This window comes from Prionailurus viverrinus, chromosome B3 (genome assembly GCF_022837055.1).
Source record: "Prionailurus viverrinus isolate Anna chromosome B3, UM_Priviv_1.0, whole genome shotgun sequence".
Lineage (NCBI taxonomy): Eukaryota > Metazoa > Chordata > Mammalia > Carnivora > Felidae > Prionailurus > Prionailurus viverrinus.
The window spans coordinates 64542758-64568897 of record NC_062566.1 but is presented as its reverse complement, the minus strand read 5'-3'; the positions used below and the strand labels follow the sequence as shown (position 1 = coordinate 64568897).

The following is a 26140-nucleotide window of genomic DNA, read 5'->3' as shown; positions in this document are numbered from 1 at the left end:
AGCCTCATGGGGTGCGTGGGTGACACAGTCAGTTGAGCGTCCAGCTCTTGATTTTGGCTCAGGTAACAATCCCAAAGTTGTGGGATCAAGCCCCACGTTGGGCTCCGTGCTGAGCGTGTAGCATGCTTAAGATTCTCTCTCTGCCCCTCTCTCCTGCTCACGTTCTCTCTCAAAAAAAAAAAAAAAAAAGAAAGAAAGAAAGAAAAAAAAAGCTCCCAAAATGTGTAGAATTAAAGACTTGAAACTAATAGCAGAGATTATAGTTACACGTTGGGATTGTGACGTTGTTTTATTTAGAACTATATCTCATAAATTTTTAATAATGAGGATGTAATTTTTTTTTTCAACGTTTATTTATTTTTGGGACAGAGAGAGACAGAGCATGAACGGGGGAGGGGCAGAGAGAGGGATACACAGACTCGGAAACAGGCTCCAGGTTCTGAGCCATCAGCCCAGAGCCTGACGCGGGGCTCGAACTCATGGACCGTGAGATCATGACCTGGCTGAAGTCGGACGCTTAACCGACTGCGCCACCCAGGCGCCCCGAGGATGTAATTTTTAAAACAATTATTAAAGCAAGGATCTACATAAGATTGATGTTATTCATCTTATTTGAAGACATTACAAAACCCTTGGTGGTAGGTAGGTATTCAATGACTATCCACGGAGTTAGTGATCCTGGATTGCTCTCCTGCTTTCAACATCATTTTGGCGGGGGAGGGGGAGCGGGGGGGGGCAGTCTGGCTTATGATGTGGAAGTCATGAGGGACACTCCCTTGCTCCCTGGCTCACACGAGTGGTGGGGAGGTGGGCTAACAGCCACTCCCCATGAAATCACAGCCATCACTTACTTGACACCTGCTGAGAAGCTCACCACAGGGAAGAAGAGCCCATCTGTGTTGAAGTTCTCAAACATCCCCTGCACAGGCTGCCCGTTGATGCGGAAAGAGATGCTGGGCACCCCGAGGTCGAGGCAACAGCTTACCACGTCGTCTGATCTCAGGAGGTGCTGGTTGATGGAGGCCACGGCTCTGGGTATGCGGCCTGGTGAGCAAAGAACAAGAAGGTGTTGTGGGACTCTAGAGAAGGCTCTCACAGTGGGAGGTGGGGAGGTATGATGGCACACAGGAGGTCTGGATATGCTCCTGCATTTGCAATTCAACTTGGCTTTCCCAGTGTGAGGGGAGCAGTGAGAAATGATTTCCGGAGCTTGTGAGTGGGCAGCCCAAAACGAGAGGAGTCTCAGAGGAAACTCAAACTGCCAGGAATGAGAACAAACATGAATTCAACCCCCTCAGTGTGTGTTCAGATTCTGGCCTGGTGTCTAAATTAACGAACAGATTGCTTTGCTGGTTGTGGGTCCTGCAGTGTGAGTGCGCGTGTGTGCGTGGGTTTACTCTCAGATGCCCAAAGATCTCACCCTCTTCCATTTCCTGTAAAAGATATGGCCACTCTGGCACTGGACGCAGGAGCCATCAAAGTGAGTAACAGCAAGGTCATCCAGCCATTAAACTATGCAGCATAGTTTACTTGTTTTAAAGAATTCTATTAGTTCATATAAGCAGTGAAACAGAGGGTCAGTTGTACACTGTGTTGATGATTTTTGTCATTACTGTGTATCTCTTTAATAGGATGATTTATCATTGCCTGACCTAACTTACAGTCATGAGAAAATCACCTCTCGGGATTTTTGTGTCACACCATCTCATTCTGGAAGTTCTAAAAGTAAATTATCCTAACTCCCTCACCCATCTCCCTACCACGGTTACAATTCTATTGGCAAGAGAGCAATGAAGAGGCAGAATTTAGGTATTAAAATGGACTTTCAGGCAACAAAAATTATAAAAATGTATCTTATTTTTTGATGACAGAAGTAATACATATTCATTATAAATGTTCATTGTATACAAAAATATAAACAAAGAAAAAAAGTTAACTCAATAAAAAATGCTTCCACTTTCACACACACATACACACTTTTCATCCAAACTAGGATTCTGTGGGTTTTGTGACTTTTTCTCTACCTATCGTATTATAAATATTTGATTGTATAATGGAATATTCACTAGAAACTGCATTTTAATGGCTTCATCATATGCCATAAGGTAATTAAAAACCCCCTTATGATGGGTATGTGAGTTGTTTATAAATTTTGTATGCACATCTATGCTATATAATCTTTCTAATCTCAGCTATGAATTATTTAATGTTTCCAGTGGGTAGTGCTATTCTAGTAGGTTCTAAATTAAGTGGTGGATTTTAAAATAGCGAGGGGCACCTGGGTGGCTCAGTCGGTTCAGCGGCCGACTTTGGTTCAGGTCATGATCTCACAGCTTTTGAGTTTGAGCCCCGCGTCGGGCCCTGTGCTGACAGCTCAGAGCCTGGAGCCTGTTTTGGATTCTCTCTCTCTCTCTCTCTCTCTCTCTCTCTCTCTCTCTCTGCCCCTCCCCAGCTGTCACTATCTCTGTCTCTCTCAAAAATAAATAAACATTAAAAAAATTTTTTTTAAATAGTGAAACTACTACACTATCCTTAATAAAAAAAAATATATTAAGTATCCCCTTCTGGTTATTGTGGGCAACTGACAAAACCATATTGTATTTCCCCCCACCCTTGTACAAACGTGAACGAGGCTCTACGTGGTACCAGACACCGGGCTGGGGATCAAGGACTGAAGACCCAGTTCCTGCTCCTAATAAATCCATAATCTGGTGGGAAATAAACATTCAAATAAAGAATTACCATTCAGTCTAGTTAATGGAATGAAGGTGTACACAAGGTGATGCTTCTAAGATACAGGAAGGTGCCAAATCAGCCCAGGAGCATGGGACAAGAGTCAAAGATCCACTATATAAGAAAGACTACTTCTTACAGAAGAATAGTTTATACAGAAGGATGGAGGAGACCTACCTGTGTGCGGCAGGTGTGGGGACGGATAGGAGCTTGGGGAGTAGATGCAGAACACAGCCGGACTGGACACACAACTTGGACTGTTTGCACCACACCAGGTGCAATGACACAAAATAACGTACACAAGGCACATAAGCCTGAGACAGCCCCAGACTCGGTTTTTGTAACCTTGCTTCATTCCTGAGAATGAGGAACAGGTTCCTTTGAAACACAGCAATCTAAGCCAAATTCTAAGACTGCAGAGGTTTGACACCTTTCCAATTTCTCTGAGGAGACCGAGGGCCCTTGGTTCCTTTTATGGAGTTGAGGTATCCCAGGTCCCAATTATCTTTTCTCCCTTATCATAATCAAGTCTGTTATGAAAGGAATCTATGATAGTAAAACTCAGCCAATCTTGCTACAACGGTCTCATTCTCAGTATTTCTTATTTTCCCATTAGAAACCAATCTTTTCTGCTTCAGTTGTTTCTTTCTCCTTTAGTTTAACTTCTGGATAATATCACTGTAGTCATTTGAAAAAAAAATCCCAAGAGATTTCTGTGAATTTGGGAAAACCAAGAAGCCACTGAAACGCTCGGTTGGTCAACTAGCTTTATTTTTTTCAATGTTTATTTTTGAGAGAGACAGAGACAGAGCATGAGTGGGGGAGGGTGCACAGAGAGAGAGACAGACAGACAGACAGACAGACATGGAATCTGAAGCAGGCTGCAGTCTCCGAGCTGACCGCACAGAGCCTGACACAGGGCTTGAACGCATGAACCACGAGATCATGACCTGAGCCAAAGTTGGACGCCCAACCAACTGAGCCACCCAGGCGCCCCGGTCAACTAACTTTCAAGGTATTCAGATCCTTGCTGGCTAAAAATACAAATGAGAAGGTCCTTTACTGTTCTGAGACTCACATAAACTAGGACAAACTGACAGTGTTGAATTGTGATGCCAGCGCCCGCTCGTCCTAGCTGCTCAAAGTGCACTGTTGGCTTCCCTGCCGGCCAGAACCTCGGCCAGTAAAGACAGAGAGCAGCTTTCACGAGGGATACTCTTCATCTACAGCAGTGCTTTGATGCCATCGGAAGCTGAGTTCCAAGCTTTATTTAGCCCTTAAGATGCCATAGTTGCCAAGTGCCTTCCCGAAGAATGGCAGCCGAGAGCATTTCTCCTGTCTAGTTCCCTCCCTTGGTGGAAAACAACAACCAGGATGAGCAATTATACCCTTGTGGTAAACACCACTGCCTTTTACAAAACTCCTTTATTCTAAAAGAATGGGCACCGAGTAGAAGATCATCAGTAGGCCAAGTGAAATCATGGTTTGAGCCTATTTTTAAAACATATGCAGAATACAGAGTTGGGACTGATACTATCCAGAAACTAAAGGGAGACAGTGGATAATTACTGGATAGGAAGCATGTACTTAGTGATTACTTAGAGCAGTGGTTTGGGAAGTCTATTGGAATAAAAAAAACTCATTTCATATAATGTTCATGTTGTAAAATATCATCTGATAAGGTATATGTAGTTTTAAAATGGGAGCAGCGTGAAGGGTCTCAAGCTAGAAAACAAGGGAATTGTGCAATGGCTTTTACACACTGTTCTATAAATCTGTTCTCATCTACAAGAAGAAATCTCTAGCCCCATGAGGGCTTTCCAGGCTCCAAATGATTCAGAAGGGTCCTGTACCCCACATTTAAACAACATACTTGTCCTTTAAATTGCTCTGTAGTGAGGTGGCATTGTGGCAGGGAGCAGAAGTGGATCACAGAGGGCTGAGTTCAATTCCAAGTCTTTGTCTGTTACCTGAAGCTGGGCATGTAATTTTACCAGAAAATCAGATTCCACCTCTATAAAATGGGTACCGTGTTGCCCACACTATTGTTGTTAAGAGTTGTTTGTAAGGTACTGTAATTATTCCCGGGACTTCAATGAAACAAATGACTGATGTCCTGTATGCCACTCAAAAGGTTTAGCATGTAGCAATAACTGGGCATTTCTAGAACCAGACTCTCTGGGCTAGAGTCCTGGCTCTGTCACTTACTGTGTGACCTCGGGCAAATCACTTACCTTTGCCAACTCAAGTTTCTTCATCTGTCAAGTGAAAATAGCGTCATGAGGTTGTTTGAGTTTTGGATGAATTATTCCCTTAAGAGGGATTAGAAGCGTGCCTGACACATCATAACCCACAGTAAGTACTATTATTGCTTTTGTTTCTGAAGCTCTAGAAACTTTAATTACTAGGCTAACAGTAGAGAAGAATGTCAGAACACTGTATGAATGTCTTTGGTATTATAATGAAAAAATAACACTATGGAGAATCATGGCATTGAAGGCTGAGTCCAGAAAGAGACTCGAAAAGTCACTGTATTGGGTTAATAAAAATGAGTAAGACCCTTTGGTGAAGAGAATGCTCAAAAATAGTCACTTTCAAGTATGTTTCACGTATGTGACCCTTTAGAACAACCAACAGAAGGGCTAGTCCATAGAAAGGAAAGCAAAGGAGTTACAAAGTCTAAGTCTCTATAATCCTAGCCACAGCCCACCCAAACAGGCTGGGGAGTCCTGTAGCCTCTCTTTGTCTGAATAAACTGCCCCTGGCTCAGAGGTCTGGGCCTACCTTAAGGTCCCGGGAAGATCAGAAGGGCCATTCCAAAGCAGCATTGTAAGATAAAGGAAAATCTCACTTTATCATAGGCTGCACATCTTCAAATAGGCCCAAGGACACATTCCTGCAGGATTAAGCCTCTTCTGATGAGTAATGTAGGCAACTGATCAGCATTTCCACTGCCCCAGGCACTGCAGAATTTGGCACTATCACACAAACACTCTGGCATTCGGAAGGAGAGAGGATCCAAACACGTAGAAATGCTGGTGTTCTTTAGCCACTCCTTGGGTCCTCTTCACAGAGCAGCAGCAGGGCTGGAAGGGTCTGAGTCACAGTGGGGTGTGCCTCCACAGCTCAGTGCTGGGACTCCTCTCAGGAGGGAGACAGGTAAAGACCCTCTCATACAAATGTGATTGTTGAGCTAAATGATTTAAAAGTTTAAAAAGCCAGACATCATAATAAATCAGGAAATGCAATTTTACTCCATTCATTTCCTGCATCACTTATCACTCGGGAAGGTAGATACCTCTGCTTATTCCAACTGCACAAGGGGAAAAGGTATTAAAAGGGAAACGTAGACAGATTTCTTTCTGTGAAACTGTCCCCCCAGCCAGGAACATACTACAGGAAGCTCTGAGTCGAATTCATCCCAACGGCAGCCCCAAAAGGCTACATGAAGGCTGTCAGGAGAGGGAAAGCAATGCCAGGACCAGAAAAGAACCCATCCTCAGAAAGGAAACTCCCAGTGGCTAAGCTGACTCAGGAGCCTGTTAGGAGGGTTAAGATGGGGGATAGATCTACAGCTGATGCTTGAAAGTGGCTTCACAGACTTTGGTGGCTAAAAAGACCCATGAAGACTGCTTTTTCCTTACATAGAGAAAAAGCTCATTCATCATCCCAGGAGGTCACCTGAAACTTCCCTTCCTGTGGTGCCTGGGTGACTGGGTTGAGCGTCCGACTTTGGCTCAGGTCGTGATCTCACGGTTTGTGAGCTCAAGCCCCATATCAGGCTCTGCGCTGACAGCTCGGAGCCTGGAGCCTGCTTTGGATTCCGTGTCTCCCTCACTCTCTCTCTGCACCCCCTCCCCCTGCCCCCGATGTGCACTCTGTCTCTCAAAAATGGACGTTAAAAAAAAAAAAAGAAACATCCTTTCCCATTCAGCATGGGACTCAGGTAGTTCCCCTGAGGATGGGCTGGTCTCCAGTGAGGTACCCACAACTCTGGACATGGTCTTTATGATTACAGTGGACCCCACAGACAACGAGGGATGGGAAATCGCATTTACTGGGTAGCTAATGTGTCATGAACTTCATGTTCCTTACCTCATTTAAATTTCATAAGAGCCTATGTATCTTCATTTTATCTGAGGAAACCAAGTCTCTGAGCCCAGAATCAAAAAAAAATCAGTAAACAGAAGCGCTGGGATTCAAACCCAGGTGCAACTCCAAAGCCATGCTGTTTCTTCTTGACTCTTTCCAGCGACTACATGTCAGGGGCACTATAATTCCTACCAATAACGACAGTATCTACTGTGCTTTATTTATTTATTTAAAAAAAATTTTTTTTAACGTTTATTTATTTTTGAGGCAGAGACAGAGCATGAACGGGGGAGGGTCAGAGAGAGAGGGAGACATAGAATCTGAAACAGGCTCCAGGCTCTGAGCTGGCAGCACAGAGCCCTACACGGGGCTCGAACTCACGGACCGCGAGATCATGACCTGAGCCGAGGTCGGCCGCTTAACCGACTGATCCACCCAGGCGCCCCTCTACTGTGCTTTAATAAGTACATTAAAGACCAGTTCGAGGCAGTAGCTTAGTTCATACATACAGATGAGTTTAAAGTTAACGGACTTGGGCATTTATATCTCAAGGAAAAGGAGAAAACTTGTCAGGAGGAGTTCCCAGTAGGTCTCCCTAGCCACCCTCCCTTACATCCTGCAGTAAGTTGGAGTATTGTTTCCATTTCATTTCTTCATCCAACAATTATCCTTTCATCAGATAGTCCGAGATACAGTGGTGTCCTGGTGGGAGTCATTAACAGAAACCTTATTTCTTCAACTGGAACACATGTTGGCATATTTACCCGCAGTGCCTTCTGCCAGATATATGTTCCCTGTGTGCTGGCTGGGGAATTCAGAATGATGCCAGACCCAAGGAAGCTTTGTGTTTTAATGAGCACGAGACGTGTCAATCTTGCTGACACTGGTCTCTCCACATCTCATCAGATGCTGAGGACTGAGGGGGTGAGGTTCTCTGAATGTACCTATACGGCATTGTATTACTAAGTGTGGGTCACGTTCAGAGAGCCACAATCAGCTCCTGAAATGCAGAGTCCCAAGTCCCTTTCCCCTGTCATCTATTACCAATCAGAAGGGCCACTGCTCGTGATGACTGGTGTGGGCTCGGCGCATCTGGCTTCCCAGTCTTCTGCTGAGAAAGGACAAGAGGGATGACGAGCATGTGGCATGCTCCGGGAATGGTACACAATTAGATGGATGTTCGAGTTCTGAAATGCAAATGGCAACCTTTCCCGGATGCCCTGGCTTCTCTGTCTCTTGACTCATCGATGTATTCATTCCGCAAATTTTATGAAGGGATCCCCTAAGTGCCCCACACAGTGCTACAAAATCTGGGAAGGACTGAGTAACACTTTTCCTTGGAGCACGGTTAGTGTCTCTTTGGAACAAGGGTCCAGTTTGCCTCATCCAACAGTCTAGGTGTCCTCCGGATTTCCTTAACCAGTCCCCAGGCAGAGTTCCCTTCAGGTGTAACCTGGGATGCAGTTGTAGATTGGGTGATGGTGACGAGATGGCAGGAGAGGAGCAGCCATCAGCAGGCAGTAGGGGAATGATGTTGTCAAGCCAATCCCGTTCACGCCCCCTCACAGATTCCACCCTACCAAATTCAGGAGATGTAGATGTGGGTAGGCATAAGACTCTTTCTTTTTCACTCACTTCCTCGGAGACAGCTTTCTGAGCACTTCATGACATGTGAGGCTAACCCACATCACAGCCACAGTCTGTACAGCCACAGACACAGTGGCTCCGTGACCCAAGAAGGGAAGATGCACGGTCACTCCCCATGAAGATGGCACTGGCGAAGGGAAGTTGGGAGGATAAGAGAACGACAGGACAGGGCTTTGACGTCACCATCACCCATCATTCGGCCGTTTTTCACCTGCCTTTGTCTGCACCACACTGTCCCCTGGGACACACAAAACAGAGATTTTTTTTTTTTCTTCCCACAAATGATCCAGGATACATTTATCAATAAGTAAGCGGACACCATTCCTAAAAGTTTTTAAATGTTTATACTGAACGTACAACAGCACAAAAAATGAAAAAACCAACCCATGCTGACCCGCTGAAAATACATACCAACTGTAAGATATGGAATCAGAGCCCCAGGTGACGGTTTTGGCCCGAGAGTGGCAGGAAAAAGGAAAATGTGATAGGTTACATAGTTCCCAGTTACAAAAGAAAATGTATAGGTTTGTGTTTAGAGACAAACTTTTCCGTAATACTGGATTTGGGGAAGAATGCGTGTCATCGTTTCTTACGTAAGAGACATGCTTACATAAGGGATTTCTATAAGGGACACAGTGACTCCAAATACAGTCTCACAAAAGATACAGGTACGATGTGCTGGGGACAACAGAAAGAAGAGGTAAAGCTCTAGTTCTGGGGGAAAGCCTAAAAGTTAGCCTTGCATTTTCGTCTAGGCAGAAGCTAACCCATTCCTGCGGGCACAGGCCACGGATATGCTTGGGGAAAGGATCAGTGGAGTTTTAAAAAGGAAGTTGCACTTTTTTTTTGTTTTTTAAGCAATTGGCATTTAGGGTGTGCCCGGCACCGATCCAGGCTTTCTGTGAAGTGTATCATGAAGCAACATGTTGCACTGACATAATGATGGACTTGTAGTCAGATCTGGATCCCTCTCAGCATGACTGTAAATAAACTACCTAAACATCTTTGTGGTGGTTCCACATGCGTCACATGAGGCCAATATTATGAACACTGGGGCGCCTGGGCAGCTCAGTTGGTTAAGCATCCAACTTCAGCTCAGATCATGATCTCACGGTTCGTGAATTCGAGCCCCGCATCAGGCCCTGTGCTGACAGCTCAGAGCCTGGAGCCGGCTTTGGATTCTGTGTCTCCCTCTCTCTGTCCCTTCCCTGCTTGCTCGCTCTGTCTCAAAAATAAGTACATGTTAAAAACAATATTATCTACATTAAGGGGTCATTATATAAATAAAGTGAGGGGAAAAATGTACAAAAGGTATGTAAGCTCACTGTCCAGTAAACAAACGCTGAGTCTCTTTCCCTGTTTGACTATATAACCCTTAACATCCTAGGCAATAGTGATGCTACAGGTACAGTCACTGAGCTTGGGAACTGTTAACTGAGCCACACTAGATCACGCAGTTGCAAGTAAGTGCTGGAGTCATGGTGGCAAAGCAGGACAGTCTCATTTCAGATCTGATGTGCTTTCCACTTAACCCTCTAATTAGCTGAGAGTTTTGAGTCTGCATACTTTTGACAGAAAGTGACCACCGCAGCTTGAACAATTCAAGCCTCGATCATCTCCAGCAAGGGAAAAGGGGCCAAAGCTCTGGCAAGGTACTCACCTGACCAAAGGTGAAGGCCATCAAAGCCATAGGAATACAGGTCGTCTCCAACACCGTTGCCTCCCCATCCTTCTCCACCTCCAGGGTACGGAGCATAGCCTGAGGAAGAGGCCCAGCCCACCCGTAGGTGTGTGGGCTCAGCTGTTAGGAAGGGGTCCACTTGGTCTATGATCAGCTCGAAGTACCACTTCTTGTACTGTGCTGAGCCCTCAGCAACTCCCAGGAAGATGTTTGGCCGAATGCTGAAATTGAACACGGGACAGGTGGCAGCTACAGACTTGGAAGCACAGAGATAAACAACAGCAAGCAGGTTGAACTGGGCCACAGGACGCACTGTCAACTGAAGGCAAGAGCACTTTTGTGTTTTTCATAGGATTCTAAAATAGGAAATGCTTAGAGCCTCTAACACTTGATCGAGTTCGCAGTGGGAGGTGTCAGGACAATGTTAATTCTATTTAAAAATATAAAGAACGTCTCCTTGTTCCATTCAAGGCAAGCAGCGTTTACTGAGTGCCGACCATGGGTAAAAGATGATGAAAACGTCATAGAAATGCATAACCATAAATCCTTGTGTCTTTCTGTAAGTGGAAGAAGGAACTTAATCAAGTTCCATCTCCTGGGAAATTGGTTCAAGCTCCCCCTATTCCCACAGTGGCAGCTTTGTCACCTAAACATAACCAGTAGCAGTGGCCTCTTGAAAGCATTAAGAAACCTCTATTTGAAATAACCCAGACCAGGGGCACCTGCGTGGCACAGTTGGCTGAGCATCTGACTCTGGTTTTGGCTCAGGTCATGATCTCACGGTTTGTGGGATCAAGCCCCGCATCGGGCTCTGCGCTAAGCAAGGAGCCTACTTAAGATACTCTCCCTCTCTCTCTCTGCCCCTCCCCCACTTGTGTTCCTTTTCTTTCCTTCTCTTAAACAAGCAAGCAAGACAAAGAAAACGACATGGAACTACTTACAGGTGGAATCTAAAAAAAAAAAAAAAAGTCAAACTTCTTGAGAGCAGAAAAGCAGTTGCCAGGGGCAGAGGTAGGGGGTGGCAAAAACAGAGGTTAGAAAAAAGGTACAAACTTTCACTTATAAGATGCATATCATAGGAGGATACAACGTGTAATATCGTAGCTACAGTTGGTAACACTGTATTGCATAATTGAAATGTGGCAAGACAGAAGAACTTAAGGGCTCTCTCACACAAAAAAAGGATAAATATGTGAGGTGGCAGATGTGTTACTCAATCTGATGGGGCAAATCCTTTCACAATGTATATCAAATCATCCTATTCCATACTTTAAATATCCTTTAACTGTTTGTCAATTATACTTCAATGAATAAAGCTGAAAAAATTCAATTGAAGACAGCAGAAAAAGGGAGAAGGGAAGAGAAGTCACTCTTAGCCAACTTTGATAAGGGCTGGAGGACTTAATGTATCCAGAAAGATGGTTAAAAGCTTGGGACAAACCATTTAGAGTTTTCCTGGTTGGAGTGCTATTCTTAAATATCCACTGTTCTGGGCTGGAGCTGCATCCCATTTTGGGTGAGCCAGGAAAAACCAGGTTGGTACCAAAAGAAACTGTGTGGATGGCTCAGTTCTGCTCTACGCGCCACAGTTCTTTCCTCACCTTGTAGATTAGGGAGTGGGCCTGGGTAGAAGATAGCTCAATAACTTAGGCCTGCCTAATGCAAGTCCCATGAGTTCACATGACTCACATGTGGCTGCACGTGTGGATCAGCAGGCTAGGATTCTGTGTGAGCCCATGCTCTTCATCGTGGCCTTCACAGATAACCTCGAATGCCATGTGCCAGAGGATGCAAGAAACCACAGTATCAACATGGGGCATCCATTCTATTATAAGACTTGGAGGGGCACCTGGGTGGCTCAGTCAGTTGCGCCTCTGACTTGGGCTCAGGTTTGATCTTGTGGTTTGTGAGCCCCACATCAGGCTCGCTGCTGTCAGCCTGTCAGGGCAGAGCTGGCTTCGGATCCTCTGTCCCCCTTCTCTCTGCCCCTCCCCTGCTTGCACTCTCCCAAAAATAAACATAACATTAAATAAAAGAAAGAAAATTAAAAAAAAAAATAAAAGCAGGACCAACGCAATAGTGCTGGAAGTATCCAGGAGCTGAGCTAGGTTTAAAAAAAAAAAAAAAAAGATTTAAAAAAATAAAAGGTGGTATATTAAAATAAAAGTGAGGGGGCGCCTGGGTGGCTTGGTCGGTTAAGCGTCCGACTTCAGCTCAGGTCATGATCTCACGGTCCATGAGTTCGAGCCCCGCGTCGGGCTCTGTGCTGACAGCTCAGAGCCTGGAGCCTGTTTCAGATTCTGTGTCTCCCTCTCTCTCTGCCCTCCCCCATTCATGCTTTGTCTCTGTCTCAAAAAATAAATAAACGTTAAAAAAAATTTAAAAAAAAAAAGGGAGTATGTTATGAAGAAGGTACAAGATCTGTACTTAACTGTAACATGAAACATGGTAGACCACTTTGGGTTAAATGCTCTGGCCCTCAGGTGGAACACGTACTCTCCACTGTCGGCTACTTCAGGGGAAACGTTTAAAACCCTGTGAAAAGGGCTGGTGTACAGGGCCCTGAAAAAGTACACATCTGCCCAGTCTCATCTTATGTGCCCGCTTCGCCATGGAAACCATGGGGACGCAGCCCGGGAGTTCAGATCAGCCCTCTTCCTTTCCTGTCTGGAAACAAGATGGACACTGTGGCATGATGATAGTGGCCTCACCTTGTCACGTCATTAATCAGCCGTGTCTGCAGGAGCAGGTTTCTCCGGGGCAGCAAGTTGTCACAAATCAGATTCTGGTTGGCTCTCACAGCGACCCCATTGCAGAGACAGAGGGAGCACAGCACATCCAGAACCTGCAGCAGGATACAACCCACAAAGCCTTAGGACCATCTGGAGGGCACAGTGGGCAGGACCTGATTGCCAAGACATAGGAAGGAAGCGGGCCTTGTGAAGTGGTGAGGGGAGGCTGGTGGCAGGTGGGGGGACCTATTCAGAGTCAAGGCCACCACACCTTCCTCACCAGGAAAATCAGTGAGCAATGCTGGAGCCTGCTGCCCCTGGGGGACACGAAGCTGGGTTCCTTCTAGCCCCTCTGCCCTCACCTTAGGCCCCTTCCCTCTCAACTATGCATGTGACCTGTGATCACTGTTCTGTGAAAACAGGTGGGAGTATGGGCTGTGAAGACAGACTATCTGGGTTAATATCCAGCCATGGCAGGACTAGGGTCAGATGAGGCATCTGGAGCACAAAATCCAGGCCTGACACCCTCTTGGGAGTCGTGCATGAATGGGGCATGGACCCAGAAGGACCTGGAAGGTCCTTCATTGGCATCAAGGCTAAGTTTATGCTCCCGCCCAGCCTTGGAAACCCCCTGCACTATGATCAGTAGGGACTCATAGCTCTTCATGAAAGGTGCTATTAAAGAGAAAGCCACAGGCCCCAAATGGCATCACTTGGGTTAAGGTCCCAAGTCAGTAAGCCAAGACTTAATACCTAATCTAATTGTAGTTTCGAACCCCTAGGAATGTAACCTTTAACCAGTCAGTATGGGGATTTCCCGGTCAGCAATAGGAAATTGACTGATAGATCCCTTCTGTTCCCAATAGGAGGGTGACCTTGCCTAAAATAATGGATTCTTTCCTAGTAATTTCCTTTTCCCCCAACCTCCTCTCTTCCTTTCCAAGACTTTCCTTTCCTGTAGCCCTATGGAGCTCCCCTCTACTGCTAGATGGGTTGCTGCCCGATTCATGAATCGATTAACAAAGCTAATCAGGTCTTTAAAATCTCCTTGAATTTTTGTTATCTAACAGCACTCAGCTTTCCATTTGACCAAGGTCCCTCACAGGCAGCAGGCTTGGGGAACCTCACATAGGTCAGTAGAGAACACAGTAGGGCAGATTTCAGTTCCTGGGTCTCCTGCTGTGATATCCTCAAAGTTCGTTAAGAGACACTTCTATTCCTACTAATGGTATTCAACAACCTTTCACCCGCTCTCCTTCTCTCCTAGAGTGAGAGCAAACCTTCCAGAGCCCAAGTGTTCCCTGAACCTATGAGACCAGCCACCAAGCCACCACTGCACCTCTTCATTTTCCAGCTGCGTGGGAAGTGGGAACCCAGCCCCTGGCTTCCTAGCCACAGTCTCCTTGTGCCGCATCCTCTCTCATTCAGATTTTGTGTGCCTAGATCGACAGAGGAAACTGTTCTGGGCCAGGCACTGCTCTCCCCTGTCCCCCCTACAGGGAGGTGTGTGCAAACGGCAGTTGATAAATAATAACCGACAAGATTGTGGCAGCCACATTTCAGTCTTTCAAAGTGGCCACTAAGACCCGATGCTTAGTGGGGTTGGATGAATTCAGGTTGTTGGCATTAGTATCCATAATTCTCACAAACCAATTTTCTACCTGACTCCCTGAATGTCAATTTCGTTCCAGATAAATACAAAGCACATTTATGGGACAAGCAGAAAAGAATCCCAAAGGCAGTTTAATGGAGAACTCTTACCATTCCCACTCTGTGAAACATATCGACTGTGGAACTGGAAATCCAGAGGATAATTTCTCATTCTAAGGAAAGAGCCATAGATGGCCAGGAAATTAAATACTTATCATCCAGCCTATCAGACATTTTCATCGGTTTTGCCTTCGAGTGACGGCTGCGGGAGCCTTGCTGTCATAGCTAGAGGGACAGCAGAGCTTAATTCACATCCAGCAGGAAGAGCAAGGAGAAAAAAGGCTCTGTGAGAAGGACCTGCCTAATATAATGTCTCACTTTTAAATAAACAATGCCAGAAAGCAACAGGGCTGACTTGTTTAGGCTTTGTTTTAGCAGGCCTTTCTTGGGGTAAAACAGGGCAATGTGGCCAGACTGCCTATATGAAAAGGTTTAAGTGGGTTCCTGTCAAGGTGACGGGAACGTAGACAAGGCCAGCCCACCACAGGGAACCCACAAGCATTGTGCCTGGAGGTCATCTGTACTTAGGGAGAGGGAGTATTTTCGTGGCCTCTGAGAAACGTGGCTAGATGTGGCAGGCACAGACGAGTAGTCACCAAGCTCCAATTCCTTCTACTCCACAGCCCACAGAGGCCCCACTTCCCAGCCTACCCTGCAGTGTGTGGGGTCATGTGACTGAGTTGTGGGCAATGGAAAGCAGATGGACATGACCTACATGGCTTTCAGGCCTGGTCCCTAAAAATCTTCTACACAGTCCTCTGCGCACTCACACTCTCCTCCCAGCCAGAAGTAGGGGTCCCGGGGAAGATGACAAGGGCATCACCTAGCAACTTGCCAGAAATGCAGGTGTTTAGGACCACTTCCTCTGTTCCCCTCCACTCCTCCCGACACCAGACTCACCAGCTGAGAGTCTTCATTTGAACACAAGGAGTAAAGCACACTGCCTTCTGCGAAGCCTTGAGATGGAAGGAACTCGTGTCTCCCCTGAGTGGCCACACAGCCAGAAGCCCTCCCACTGACTGGCCTAGGGTGGTGATGGGAGCAAAGATAAATCTTCCTAGTAAGAATCTGGGCTGTCATAGGAGTTAGGCTTCTCTAATCTATACACTGGCCCAACTGGAGACTGTCCTTGGCTCGTGTTGTGGAGGTCATTGGCTTCTGGCTGTCCTCCTTTTCAGACCCCACATATCATTCAAGATCCTCTCCGTCTGCTTTTTATTTCCACTAGTCTCTACCCCCAAACAGAGGCTTATGTGGAAATTCTCCTTCAAAAATAAACACCTATCATATATCCATGGAAACATCAGTTGGCTGTTGCATTTTGCCCTTCAGCTTGTATCTATAAAAACAGCTCCATGCTAAAATGTAATTATTCTGTATAAAAGCTGTAAAAATGCTAATGGTACTTATTCTGTGATTCTTCTTATTGAGTCCTGTATTTGAAAAATGAAGATTTTTGAAGCCCCTGAGGAACAGATTTTTTTTTTCTTGCTGCAGAGGCAAACTGGGTTTCTAGAAAGGCTTCTCTATTGCCTTGGCTGCCCGGGGGCTCAGAGATAATTTCATGGAGCTACTATAGCAACTACGTGGGAGTTAATGGTATGCTTCCCTGTGTTCTATCTTCCCCATAACCCAGGCCAAACCTCCAATTCTGGTGTCTACTTTTTTGGGACCAAAGTTGTTACATTTTACCATATATTTTTCTCATTGGGGGCTCGAAATCCTCATAAAAATAAAATGTATTTGTGACTACTGAGGAGGTTTGGCATAAGATAGGCTTGGGGGCAAGTAAAAAGGGCAGATTTTATTTTTATTATTAGATGCTTAGTCCATGGGAAAATTAGAGGGCGACTTAAAATGTTCCAATTGTTCTTTTCACCAAACAAGAAAAACCAGTGCTACTAACATAGTGTGTTTCTTAGCTCTGATAAGCCAGCCATCTGTTGGATGAGACAAGGCCCGTCCATATGGGTGAGCTTCCACCCAAGGTGAGATGGGAATGTATTCTGGCTGCATTCATTGTTTTTATTCATTTAGGACACCCTCAACAAACACGTATTAAATGCCTGCTGTGTGTAATGTATGAGCTTGGCACTGTGAGGAATGAAAAGTCGGTCCCTGCCCTGAAGGAACGTAGCGTCTGTGAGAGCAATCTCTGTGCAAACATGACTACAGTGATAGGTGAAGCAGAACCACCAAGGAATGGAGGGCTAGTGGTAGAAGGATGGAGGAGAGGAGATCACATCCAACTGGTATCAGAGAAAGTTTCCTCAGGGCACCTGAGTGGCTCAAATGGTGGAACGTCAGGCTCTCGACTCCGGCTCTGGTCACGATCTCACGGTTTGTGGGTTTGAGCGCCACGTCGGGCTCTGCACTGACAGTGTGGAGTCTGCTTGGCATTCTCTCTTTCTCTCTCTCTCTCCCCTCGTCTCTCTGCCCCTCCCCTGCTCACACTCTCTCACTTGCTCTCTCTCAAGATAAACATTAAAAAAAAAAAAGAAGACTTCAAGGAGGAGTGGCATTTGGGTAAGTTTTGAAGGGCAGACAGAATTTTTCATGGGTGCTGGAAAACTAAGAAGTGAGGAGATGGGGAGATTTCAGCACGAGTCAAGGCACTAAGAGGTCGAGGGGCAGAGAGCATTCGGAGAATGGTCTTTTCACTCCAGAGATTGTGTTCTTTCCCTCGAACTTTCTGACCTCCATTGGATCATGCTTTAGATGAGTGGCAATGCTTTCCACGTCAGGGAGAGAGCTAACAAGTGAAAAATCTTAGAGGCGGCATTAATTACTGCCACCACTGTATCTACTCCCATCCTAAACCTGTGATTAGAGCTGGAACAATACAAAAAGGGGTTCATCAAACCCATGAGATGTACAAACCTTTTTTTTTTTTTTTTTAAAGAAAAATGTCATGACCCTGAAGACCACAGATGGGCCCACAGGGGAGTGCAAACTCCAGTCTCAGAAACCTTTACTGGTCTAAAAATGCCTTCTAATTATGAATTCTTCACTGTGCAGTTTTGTTTTTAGAGAACTATAAAAATAAGAACGTGCAATTAAAAATATTCTCCCGGAACACGTGGACCCCAAGAACATGTTCACAGACGGCAGTTTGAGAAACACTGGAAAGAATATTAAACGCTGAGGGGGAGACTCAAAGTCTGGTCCTGGGCTGTCGTGAACGAGTTGTGTGGCCTCTGGCACGTGGCTTAACATGTCAGGGCCCACGTGTCAGCCTTGTTTCTGCCACTGACAAGTGGAAATAACAATGCTACATCATGGGGTCATACTGAGGACAAAGAAAATGCATGGGAATGTGGAGGACAGCACCTTGCATTTGTCAAATGCACAACAAATGTTAGCTATCGTTGTTGCCATAATTACTGTTGCTATTATTGGGAGAGCTGTGAGGTGCTTTGTGCTTCTAAAATTCTATGTATTTTCTGGGGTACCTGGGTGGCTCAGTCAGTTAAGTGTCCGTCTTTGGCTCGGGTCATGATCTCGCGGTTCATGGGTTTGGGTCCCGCGTCGCGCTCTGTGCTGACAGCTCAGAGCCTGGACCCTGCTTTGGGTTCTGTGTCTCCCTCTCTCTCTGCCCCTCCCCTGCTCACACGGTCTCTCTCAAAAATAAATAAACATTAAAACATTTTTTTTTAATTCTATGTATTTTCAGCCACTATCTTCATGGAAAACTAAGTGAATAGATCAGAGACATGTGAAAACCCACGACTGGAGAAAAAAAGAGCAGCATGGAGAGCAAAACATTACCTTGACATTTTCCAAGCAAAAAGAAAACGTCACAGCAGAAGTCTGGCCTTCACTCTGCACATTCTTTATAAAGCTACCACAAATAGCTCTATTTGTGATAGCTTTATTGATGATTTGAGACAGATTTCTCTTTGGAAATAAAAGTTATCCAGATAATTTCTAAGGGAAGGCCTGAATTCATGGCAAACCAACCTTCATCCAAAAATCTATCAAGAGACAAAAAAAGGGATATCCTTGAGGAGGCTTTTATGTACCGGGAACATACTGCCTGAACTTTTCTAACATTGCCGGAATTTCTCAGTGCCTTGGCTCCCAAAGATTAAAGACCGCCCTGCTACTACACTCGGGTAACCTATCAGAGCAGGTAGTGATTTGTAGCAAAGTCCTTCAGCTTACTGGCCTCAGATTTCTCAACTGTGGAATGGGCAGAATAGTCATCAACTCGCCACCAAGCGACATCCATTAAATGCTCTGTAGCTCTTGGCTGAAAGAAGCCATAACAAAGCTGGTTATTCGTGAAGTGCGTTATATGGTCTGACCATAAAGATGACCCAGGAGCAACGAAACAACAGCAGCTTTTCTCTAGCCAAAGGGCTCTTCCTGACATCTGCATGTAGCTCATGGCCCAGACCATGTGTTTCCTGGGTGCTTATCAATTACTCTTATTATGCTTTGCTGACATGAGAGAACATGTCGGAGCATACAGACGCTGGTCTGACGCTGGAGCCTCATGCCTGCTTTTGATTTACCCCATTTGGGAAAGCAATTCCAGGCCCCACATATTTCTTTCTCTTCTTTGCCAAGCCATTTCACAGATGCTAAGGACCATGGCTTTTCTGCTTCCTAAGGAAGGCACAGCTAAGCAATGCTGCTGAGGCTTGTTCTCCTGGACCCCCTGAAACGTGTCTCAAATAAGCAGCGCCCCCCAATGATGATGAACACAGAGGGCCAGTGACCAAGCTCAGTTTTCGTCACTGCAGGAGCACAACCGTGGCCGCTCATGTCATCTGCTCTTGAAATACACCCTCTCGGCCTTGGGGTACCTGCCTGCTCACTAATTAGGGCAGGAAATCCCCATCCACAGGGCTGATGTTGAAGAGTCAGGAAAAAGCATATTTTAATAGACTTTCCCTGCAAATCGGGTGTCTTCAACACATGATTCCATAAAAACAGAGATGACAGAACTTTAAGACCCCTAAAAAACTGATGGAGCTTTCTACCTTAGCAAATGAGGTAGCACTGTCTCCATTGCGCAGATGATATAAATGAGGCCCCAAAGCACACAGCTGTTTTGTATCTGTGCTCTTGCTTGCTCATGAGCAAAAAAGTAGATTCACTTCCTTCGCTTGGTGCGGCTCAGGGTAAATCTGATTTCATTTAATAACAAGCCAGTTGCCAAGACTTTCTATGCTATTTTGATCTGATTTTTGTGTATCTTCTTTCTACAGCTTGGTATTAGCTGTTCCACTACTAAGTTCCTAGACCCCAGGGTAGGTCTTGCACTCACCCCAGCCCAGCACCTTATGCGGTCGGCTCCATGTTCAGGGCTGAAGGTGATGGATGAGCTGGGCTTGCGAAGCTGGTGGGAAGAGAGAGAGGACCTCCAAGACCCAGTGTGACAGTCTGTCTTGGAGTGTGCTCCTAGGGCAGGAAGTGTCTTTCAGAACCTCAGTTTCCCAAGGTGTTTTTCTTTTCCCTACCCTCAAATCAGAGCCAAGAAAGAGACTAGTCAACATGCTCTCAGTAACACACACTGGTGATTAAGCAGCAGGAGAAGCCCATCCCTGTTCGGGTTCTTCTTTCTGGTACCCACCTTGTGATTCCGCCCATGCTTATCCAACAGGGAGATGATAGACTTGATGTGGCCCTCTGCTATCAGAGTTAAGGCTTCTGGGCTTTCAGTCAAGATGCAGTGCAAAACTTCCAAGATACCTGTATAAATGCCACAAAAATCGTGTGGATGTTAAAGAGAACCTGCAGAACCGACCGTACTTCAGAAACCTGAATTATAAGTGAAAGGACCATCCTGAGGGGACAGAATATTATCAGCTCCTTGAATGTATTAAATATTTCCAGCCAGAAGAAAGACTGTAGCCATCTCTGATAGACTTCAGGAGCCTCTGGGGCCTAAGAAGTCTGTGATTTAGAGAGGATATTTCCTTAGGCACTAACTTCACCTTCCTCCTTCTTAGACAAAGACATGATCCTTCTATGTCAAGATACAGAGAAGCAGCAAGTTAAGTAAGTCAGAGAACGACAAATACTATATGATTGCACCCATGCGTGGAATTTAAGAAACAAAACAAAGAAAACAAGAGACAGAACAGACTCAAATACAGAGAGCAAACTGGTGGTTACCAGAGGGGAGGTGGGTGGGGGGTGGGTGAAATCAGGTCAAGGGGATTAAGAGCACACTTATGATGAACACTGGGTAATTTACAGAATTGCTGAATCACTATATTGTACACCTGAAACTAACAGAATACTGTATGTTGGTTACACTTCAGTTAAAAAAAGAAAACACTGTAGAGGAGCAGCGGTAAAATGGAATTCTTCACTTGGTCAGACCAAGCAATACTTAATTAAAATGGCGGATGCCCAGTTTAGTATCAATTCTAGAGGTCCTTCCAAATAATTTAGAAAATATTTTAAGTGTTCCTCGCCTAAGAGTTTTTCTAGGAACCACCCCAGAAAGTATTTTCATTTTAGATGTACTGGTGTACCAAGCAAACTATAAACTCACTAAATAAAGTTTACCTTTGCCTCTTTACTCAGCACACTGGATGGTTTTCTCTGTGAAGGGAAGACTTAAACACTAACTTGTGCCCCTGCAACCTGGCACCTCCAAGGGTAACACACCATGATGAAAATATAAGGGAAGTAGTTGGCCAGTATCTTTATTGGTTTTATTGAAAACACTCCCCTTGGTTCCGGTTTTCTCAAGGTTTTCATAAATTATTATGAAATGTAATATGGCCCATGGAGGAGGCACTGAAGAAAAAACAGGGGCTTGAGAATACATAGGTGTAGGTGGATAGACCTTAGGGGAGCCTTCCTTTGGCCTGTCCAAGTTCAGGCCACCTCTGGACAATGAAAAAAGCATCAAAACCTTTTAGCTTTCCAGAGAGGGGTCTGCAGCTGTCATGTTCTCTCACCACTGAGGAAGCCAATGGTTGAGCTTCACAGCCCAGTCACTTAACTTACCAACAACAACCATTCTCTTGGCTCAAATTCTCTGTGAGTCATCAAGAAGCATTATAGATAGATGTCAAGGGTGACTTAGTGAGACGGAGGACCCTCATTTCCTCCTATCCATGTCATCCTTCCGTCTGCTTTTAACCACAACAGGATAAGCATGTTCAGAGAGGGTTTAGAAGCCCAAGGAAAAGAACTGCAAGCAGCAGGTAGGAGACCACTGCCTGGGTGGGGGGCAATGAAAGGATCCAGGGGATGGAGATAAACACACAAAGTGAAAAGTGAAACAGAAAAGGAAATCATTGAAGTCTGGGTTAGAGTGGTTAAATAAAGTCACAGCAGCACCAGGAAGATTCAGGACCTTCTCTTTGTTGAAGTAATCACTTGAGGGTTGCTTACACCTCAGTGGGAAAACAGAATTATTCAAAGATACAACTTTTATTTTTTTTTTTTTTTCCAGAAAGAAAAACCCCACCTTCTTCAGTGGTTTCCTGTCAACACTTACCTGAGGAAGATTCTAGTCTATCCAATTTGCTGATTAGCCAATCAAGGTTATTAGAGAATTGAGCACAGTTGTTTCTGTTTCCACGAATGAGAGCAGCTGCAAACAAGGACACATTGGAACATGTAGGTTAAAGGGCAGGAGGATGGGCATAAGAACTTGGGAAACTGTTAAGCACAGCACCTGCTTAGCAACAAAAAGGAACTGTGTTTAACCATCTTCCCCTTCCAAGCCCTTTGATACAATTGTTCCTATACTTAGCAAAGTGAAAATCTACCATTCACTCAACTATTCCAGAGAATCTATGTACCAAGCATACTTGCTGGGAACAGAGCAGTGGGAACACAGCAGCAGATACCTGCTTGGTTACTGGTTTAAGAACTCCATTCTTTGCACTGTTTTCTTAAACCCAGCTACAGAGTTGCTATTTTTCAATGCTAAAGGGAGGCATCCCAGTGAAACAGCTGGAAAGGTAGGTGAAACAAACAGGCAAGGGCGCCTGGGTGGCTCAGTCCCTTGAGTGTCCGACTTCAGCTCAGGTCATGATCTCACCGTTCATGAGTTTGAGCCCCGCCTCAGGCACTGTGCTGACAGCTCAGAGCCTGGAGCCTGCTTTGGATTTTGTGTCTCCCTCTCTCTCTGCCCCTCCCCCGCTCACTCTCTGTCTCTCTCAAAAAATAAACATTAAAAAAATATTTTAAAAATAAACGAACAGGCCAATAACTGCAAAACAGGAAACTCTAAAATACCTAAAACACATTAGCATATGATGAGGGTTCCCAAAGTGTGGTCTGTGGAGGCCAGAATGCTTTACCTGAGAACTTGTTAGAAATGCAAATTCTCTGACCTTATCCCAGATCTAAGGATTCAGAAACTCTGGGGATGAGACTGTTTTAACCAGCCCTCCAGCTGATTCTGATGCCTGCTCCAAGTTGAGAACCACTGGTAGAGAACATTGCTAAGGGTGGGAGAGAATATGCTGTCAGGAGATTTTCACCAAACTAGACCAAGCAACCTTCCCTCCACAGGCCTCTGCAATGAATCCACCTAAACCACCGGTCCCATGCTCTTCATGCTGTTGGTTTTCAAAGACAGGTTTCACAGATGCTTCAAAGATACCTGGATGAGGGAAAAGTCTTCCTGAGGACCTCTGCTTTGTTCCTCCGTAGTCAGAGGAGGGCTGGATTGAGCCTGACCCCCCAAACCACTTTCAGGTCTGCAGCAGCAAAGGGGTTAGGCACAGGGTGCTGGAGTCAGGCGGCCTCACACCGTAGTTCCTTCCCATACTACATGTATGACCTTGGGTGCGTTACGACTTTGTGAGCCTCAGTTTCTTCGGATTCATGACTAAACGGTTAACAGTGCCTACACCTGAAGGTGTTGTTGGGCGGATCAAAAAGATATTCTACTGCTTGGCAGAAAAGCTCAATAACTGCTTGTTTTTGTATAATTGCTGTTGAGTTTGAGCATACCGGTAGAAAGTATTAGAGTTGGAAGGGACTTCACAACGTCACACAGAATGGTGGTAGGCCAATCAGCCTGACCCTCGACATCGAGAATGGGTCCAACCTGACGTTGCTGGTCTCCCTCTGGCCCGCTCAACTTTCTATGGACTTTCTCTAACGGGACATACACTTGTGAGCAAACCCTCAAATGCTGCCTTGTCACCATCTCCAAGCAACTACAGGTGGTTACCTTCCCATACTGGCAGATACTGTCTTCCACTGCCTTCCTCCTGTAGCTTGCTGGCTGGGCCCTGTGGTGGCACTGGTTAGAGCAGGCCCCAGGACATCACTCCCACTGGTGTTGTGAGAAGAAAGGCTGGGCGCCGAACCTCCTTACTCCCCGCCTTTGTCTCCCCTCCCTCCCCCCCCCCCCAAATGAAATAACGAACAGGCCAAAGTGGCAGGAATCACGACCAACCAACAAGAGGTCAGGGACAGGTCAGGGAGCTGAAAAGAGTGACAAGTGCCCGAGTCTAAAAGTGGAATGCACTGCAAACATATTCTAGTCTTGTTCCCTCATTTTATTTAAAAAATTTTTTTAGGGGCCCCCGGGTGGCTCAGTCGGTTAAGCGGCCGCCTTCGGATCAGGTCATGATCTCGCGGTCCGTGAGTTCGAGCCCCGTGTCGGGCTCTGTGCTGACAGGTCAGAGTCTGGAGCCTGTTTCAGATTCTGTGTCTCCCTCTCTCTGACCCTCCCCTGTTCATGCTCTGTCTCTCCCTGTCTCAAAAATAAATAAAATGTTAAAAAAAAAATTAAAAAAAATTTTTTAAATGTTTATTTACTTTTGAAGGAGAGAGAGACAGAGTGTGAGTGGGGAAGAGGCAGAAAGAGAGAGGGAGACACAGAATCTCAAGCAGGCTCCAGGCTCTGAGCTGTCAGCACAGAGCCCGACGTGGGGCCTAAACTCACAAACCACAAGATCACGACCTGAGCTGAAGTCAGACACTTAACCGACTGAGCCACACAGACGCACCCCCTCATTTTAAAGAGGAAGGACTGGGGGCACCCGGGTGGCTCAGTCAGTTAAGTGTCTCTTGGTTTCTGGCTCACGTCATGATCTCACAGTTCCTAGGATTGAGCCCCAGGTCAGGCTCTGCACTGACAGCAAGGAGCCTGCTTGGGATTTTCTCCCTCCCTCTCTCCCTCCCCATGTGCCTGTGTGCGCATGTGTGTTCTCTCTCTCTCTGCCCCTCCCGTGCATGCGTGCTCTCTAAATAAATAAATCAACTATTAAAAAAAAAAAGAGGAGGGACTGAGGTTCGGAGAGAGTAATGACCGTCAACGGTTGTACAGGTAGTTTTGGCTGGGCTGATCACAATCCCCTTCCACTCGCTGCTGCCTTCTTGCTCTAAGTGTGGAAAGTACTGTAAGTTGCTGGCTGGAATCAACCGGTTAACAAAAGGTGTCCAAGGAGTGAGGCCGGATCGGCGATCTTGCACAGACACCCTTGGAAATCCTCCCAGCGAGAGGCTCCGGGGGTGTGCTTACCCAGCAGTTTGTATAGCAGGCGCAGGATCTCTTTCCAAGCCATGCCACTCTCCTCCCTTGCAATTCCTGCAAAGTGCGCCACGCTGTTGTAGATGTTTAAGCGATCGATGCAGTTTAACACAAGGGCCAACATTCCCTGCAGAGGAGAGTGGGGGAAAGAGTGAAAGCCCCTGAGAAAGCAGGAGCCTTTTGTTCTTTTCCCTCCCACATCATTCACCTTTTAAAGCTCGTAATGCTAATGTGCTAACAGACCTTCACGATCTTTTTTTCCCCCTAAAAACAAAATGTACACATTCTTATGCCTCTGAGACACACGGGGCATCCATTTGGAGCATGAGTTAGCGGTTTCCTCGTGGCAGGTTTGCCCCCATGTGATTATCTCAATCTAAGGACCTATCACAAGAGGGAGCGTGAATGACTCTCACAAAAGCTTGCTCTGTGTCTGGTGGGAAATAGTTCTGACTCACCCAGAAACAGCCCTACGTATAGTTCTTATTTTCCTGTCAAATGTCAAGTGAGTTCAGGAAGTTCCATTCAGATGCGCAAAGAAAACCATGCTTGCTTCCTCCCTCTCCCGCTGGCAAGAGGGTAGGGTTAAGAGACAATAAAATCAAAGTGGATTTTTAACTACTTTTCTTCTACATTACAATACTATGCCGCCCAGTGAAAACATCTGTGCCTAGTTGTTCTTAAAGACATACAGTTTCAGTAGCCTTTCAGGCGTAATGTCCCCAAAGCCAGTCTGCTTGGATCAGAAGACTGAGCAGGGCCAGTCTTATATTCCAGGCCAATGACTTTGGAAATGCCCAAGGGATAAGCCCTGTCCCTGGGAAAGGCGGCCCGGCAGGAGGGCGACCATGGCCTCTTACTGCCAAATCATCACGTCAGTGTTCAAAGAAGGCATGTGACCTAAGGTCCCGCCTAACCAAGGACGGAGGCAGAACCCGAGCCAGAGCCCCTGCCAAGTCCCAGGTTTGTTTTTCCTTGCATCCAGGTCCCATCTCTGGTGACTCAGATGCTCAGGTTCTAAGTCAGACCTGGCTCTTTACTTGTTACCTTTCAAACCAGCTCCTCAGTCATTTCCAA

At 45.8% G+C, this 26140-nt stretch overlaps 1 protein-coding gene across 1 annotated transcript in view; it reads right to left on the bottom strand.

Moving 5' to 3' along the window:
• RYR3 (ryanodine receptor 3) overlaps nucleotides 1-26140 on the bottom strand; it is a 368605-nt gene that overhangs the window by 225605 nt on the left and 116860 nt on the right. Inside the window, exons 14-19 of the mRNA XM_047863199.1 lie at nucleotides 25055-25190; nucleotides 22064-22159; nucleotides 20177-20295; nucleotides 12865-12998; nucleotides 10133-10374; nucleotides 852-1044 (exon numbers count right to left, since the gene is read on the bottom strand). Coding sequence (XP_047719155.1) covers nucleotides 852-1044; nucleotides 10133-10374; nucleotides 12865-12998; nucleotides 20177-20295; nucleotides 22064-22159; nucleotides 25055-25190 — 920 coding nt within the window. The remainder of the gene's footprint in view (nucleotides 1-851; nucleotides 1045-10132; nucleotides 10375-12864; nucleotides 12999-20176; nucleotides 20296-22063; nucleotides 22160-25054; nucleotides 25191-26140) is intronic.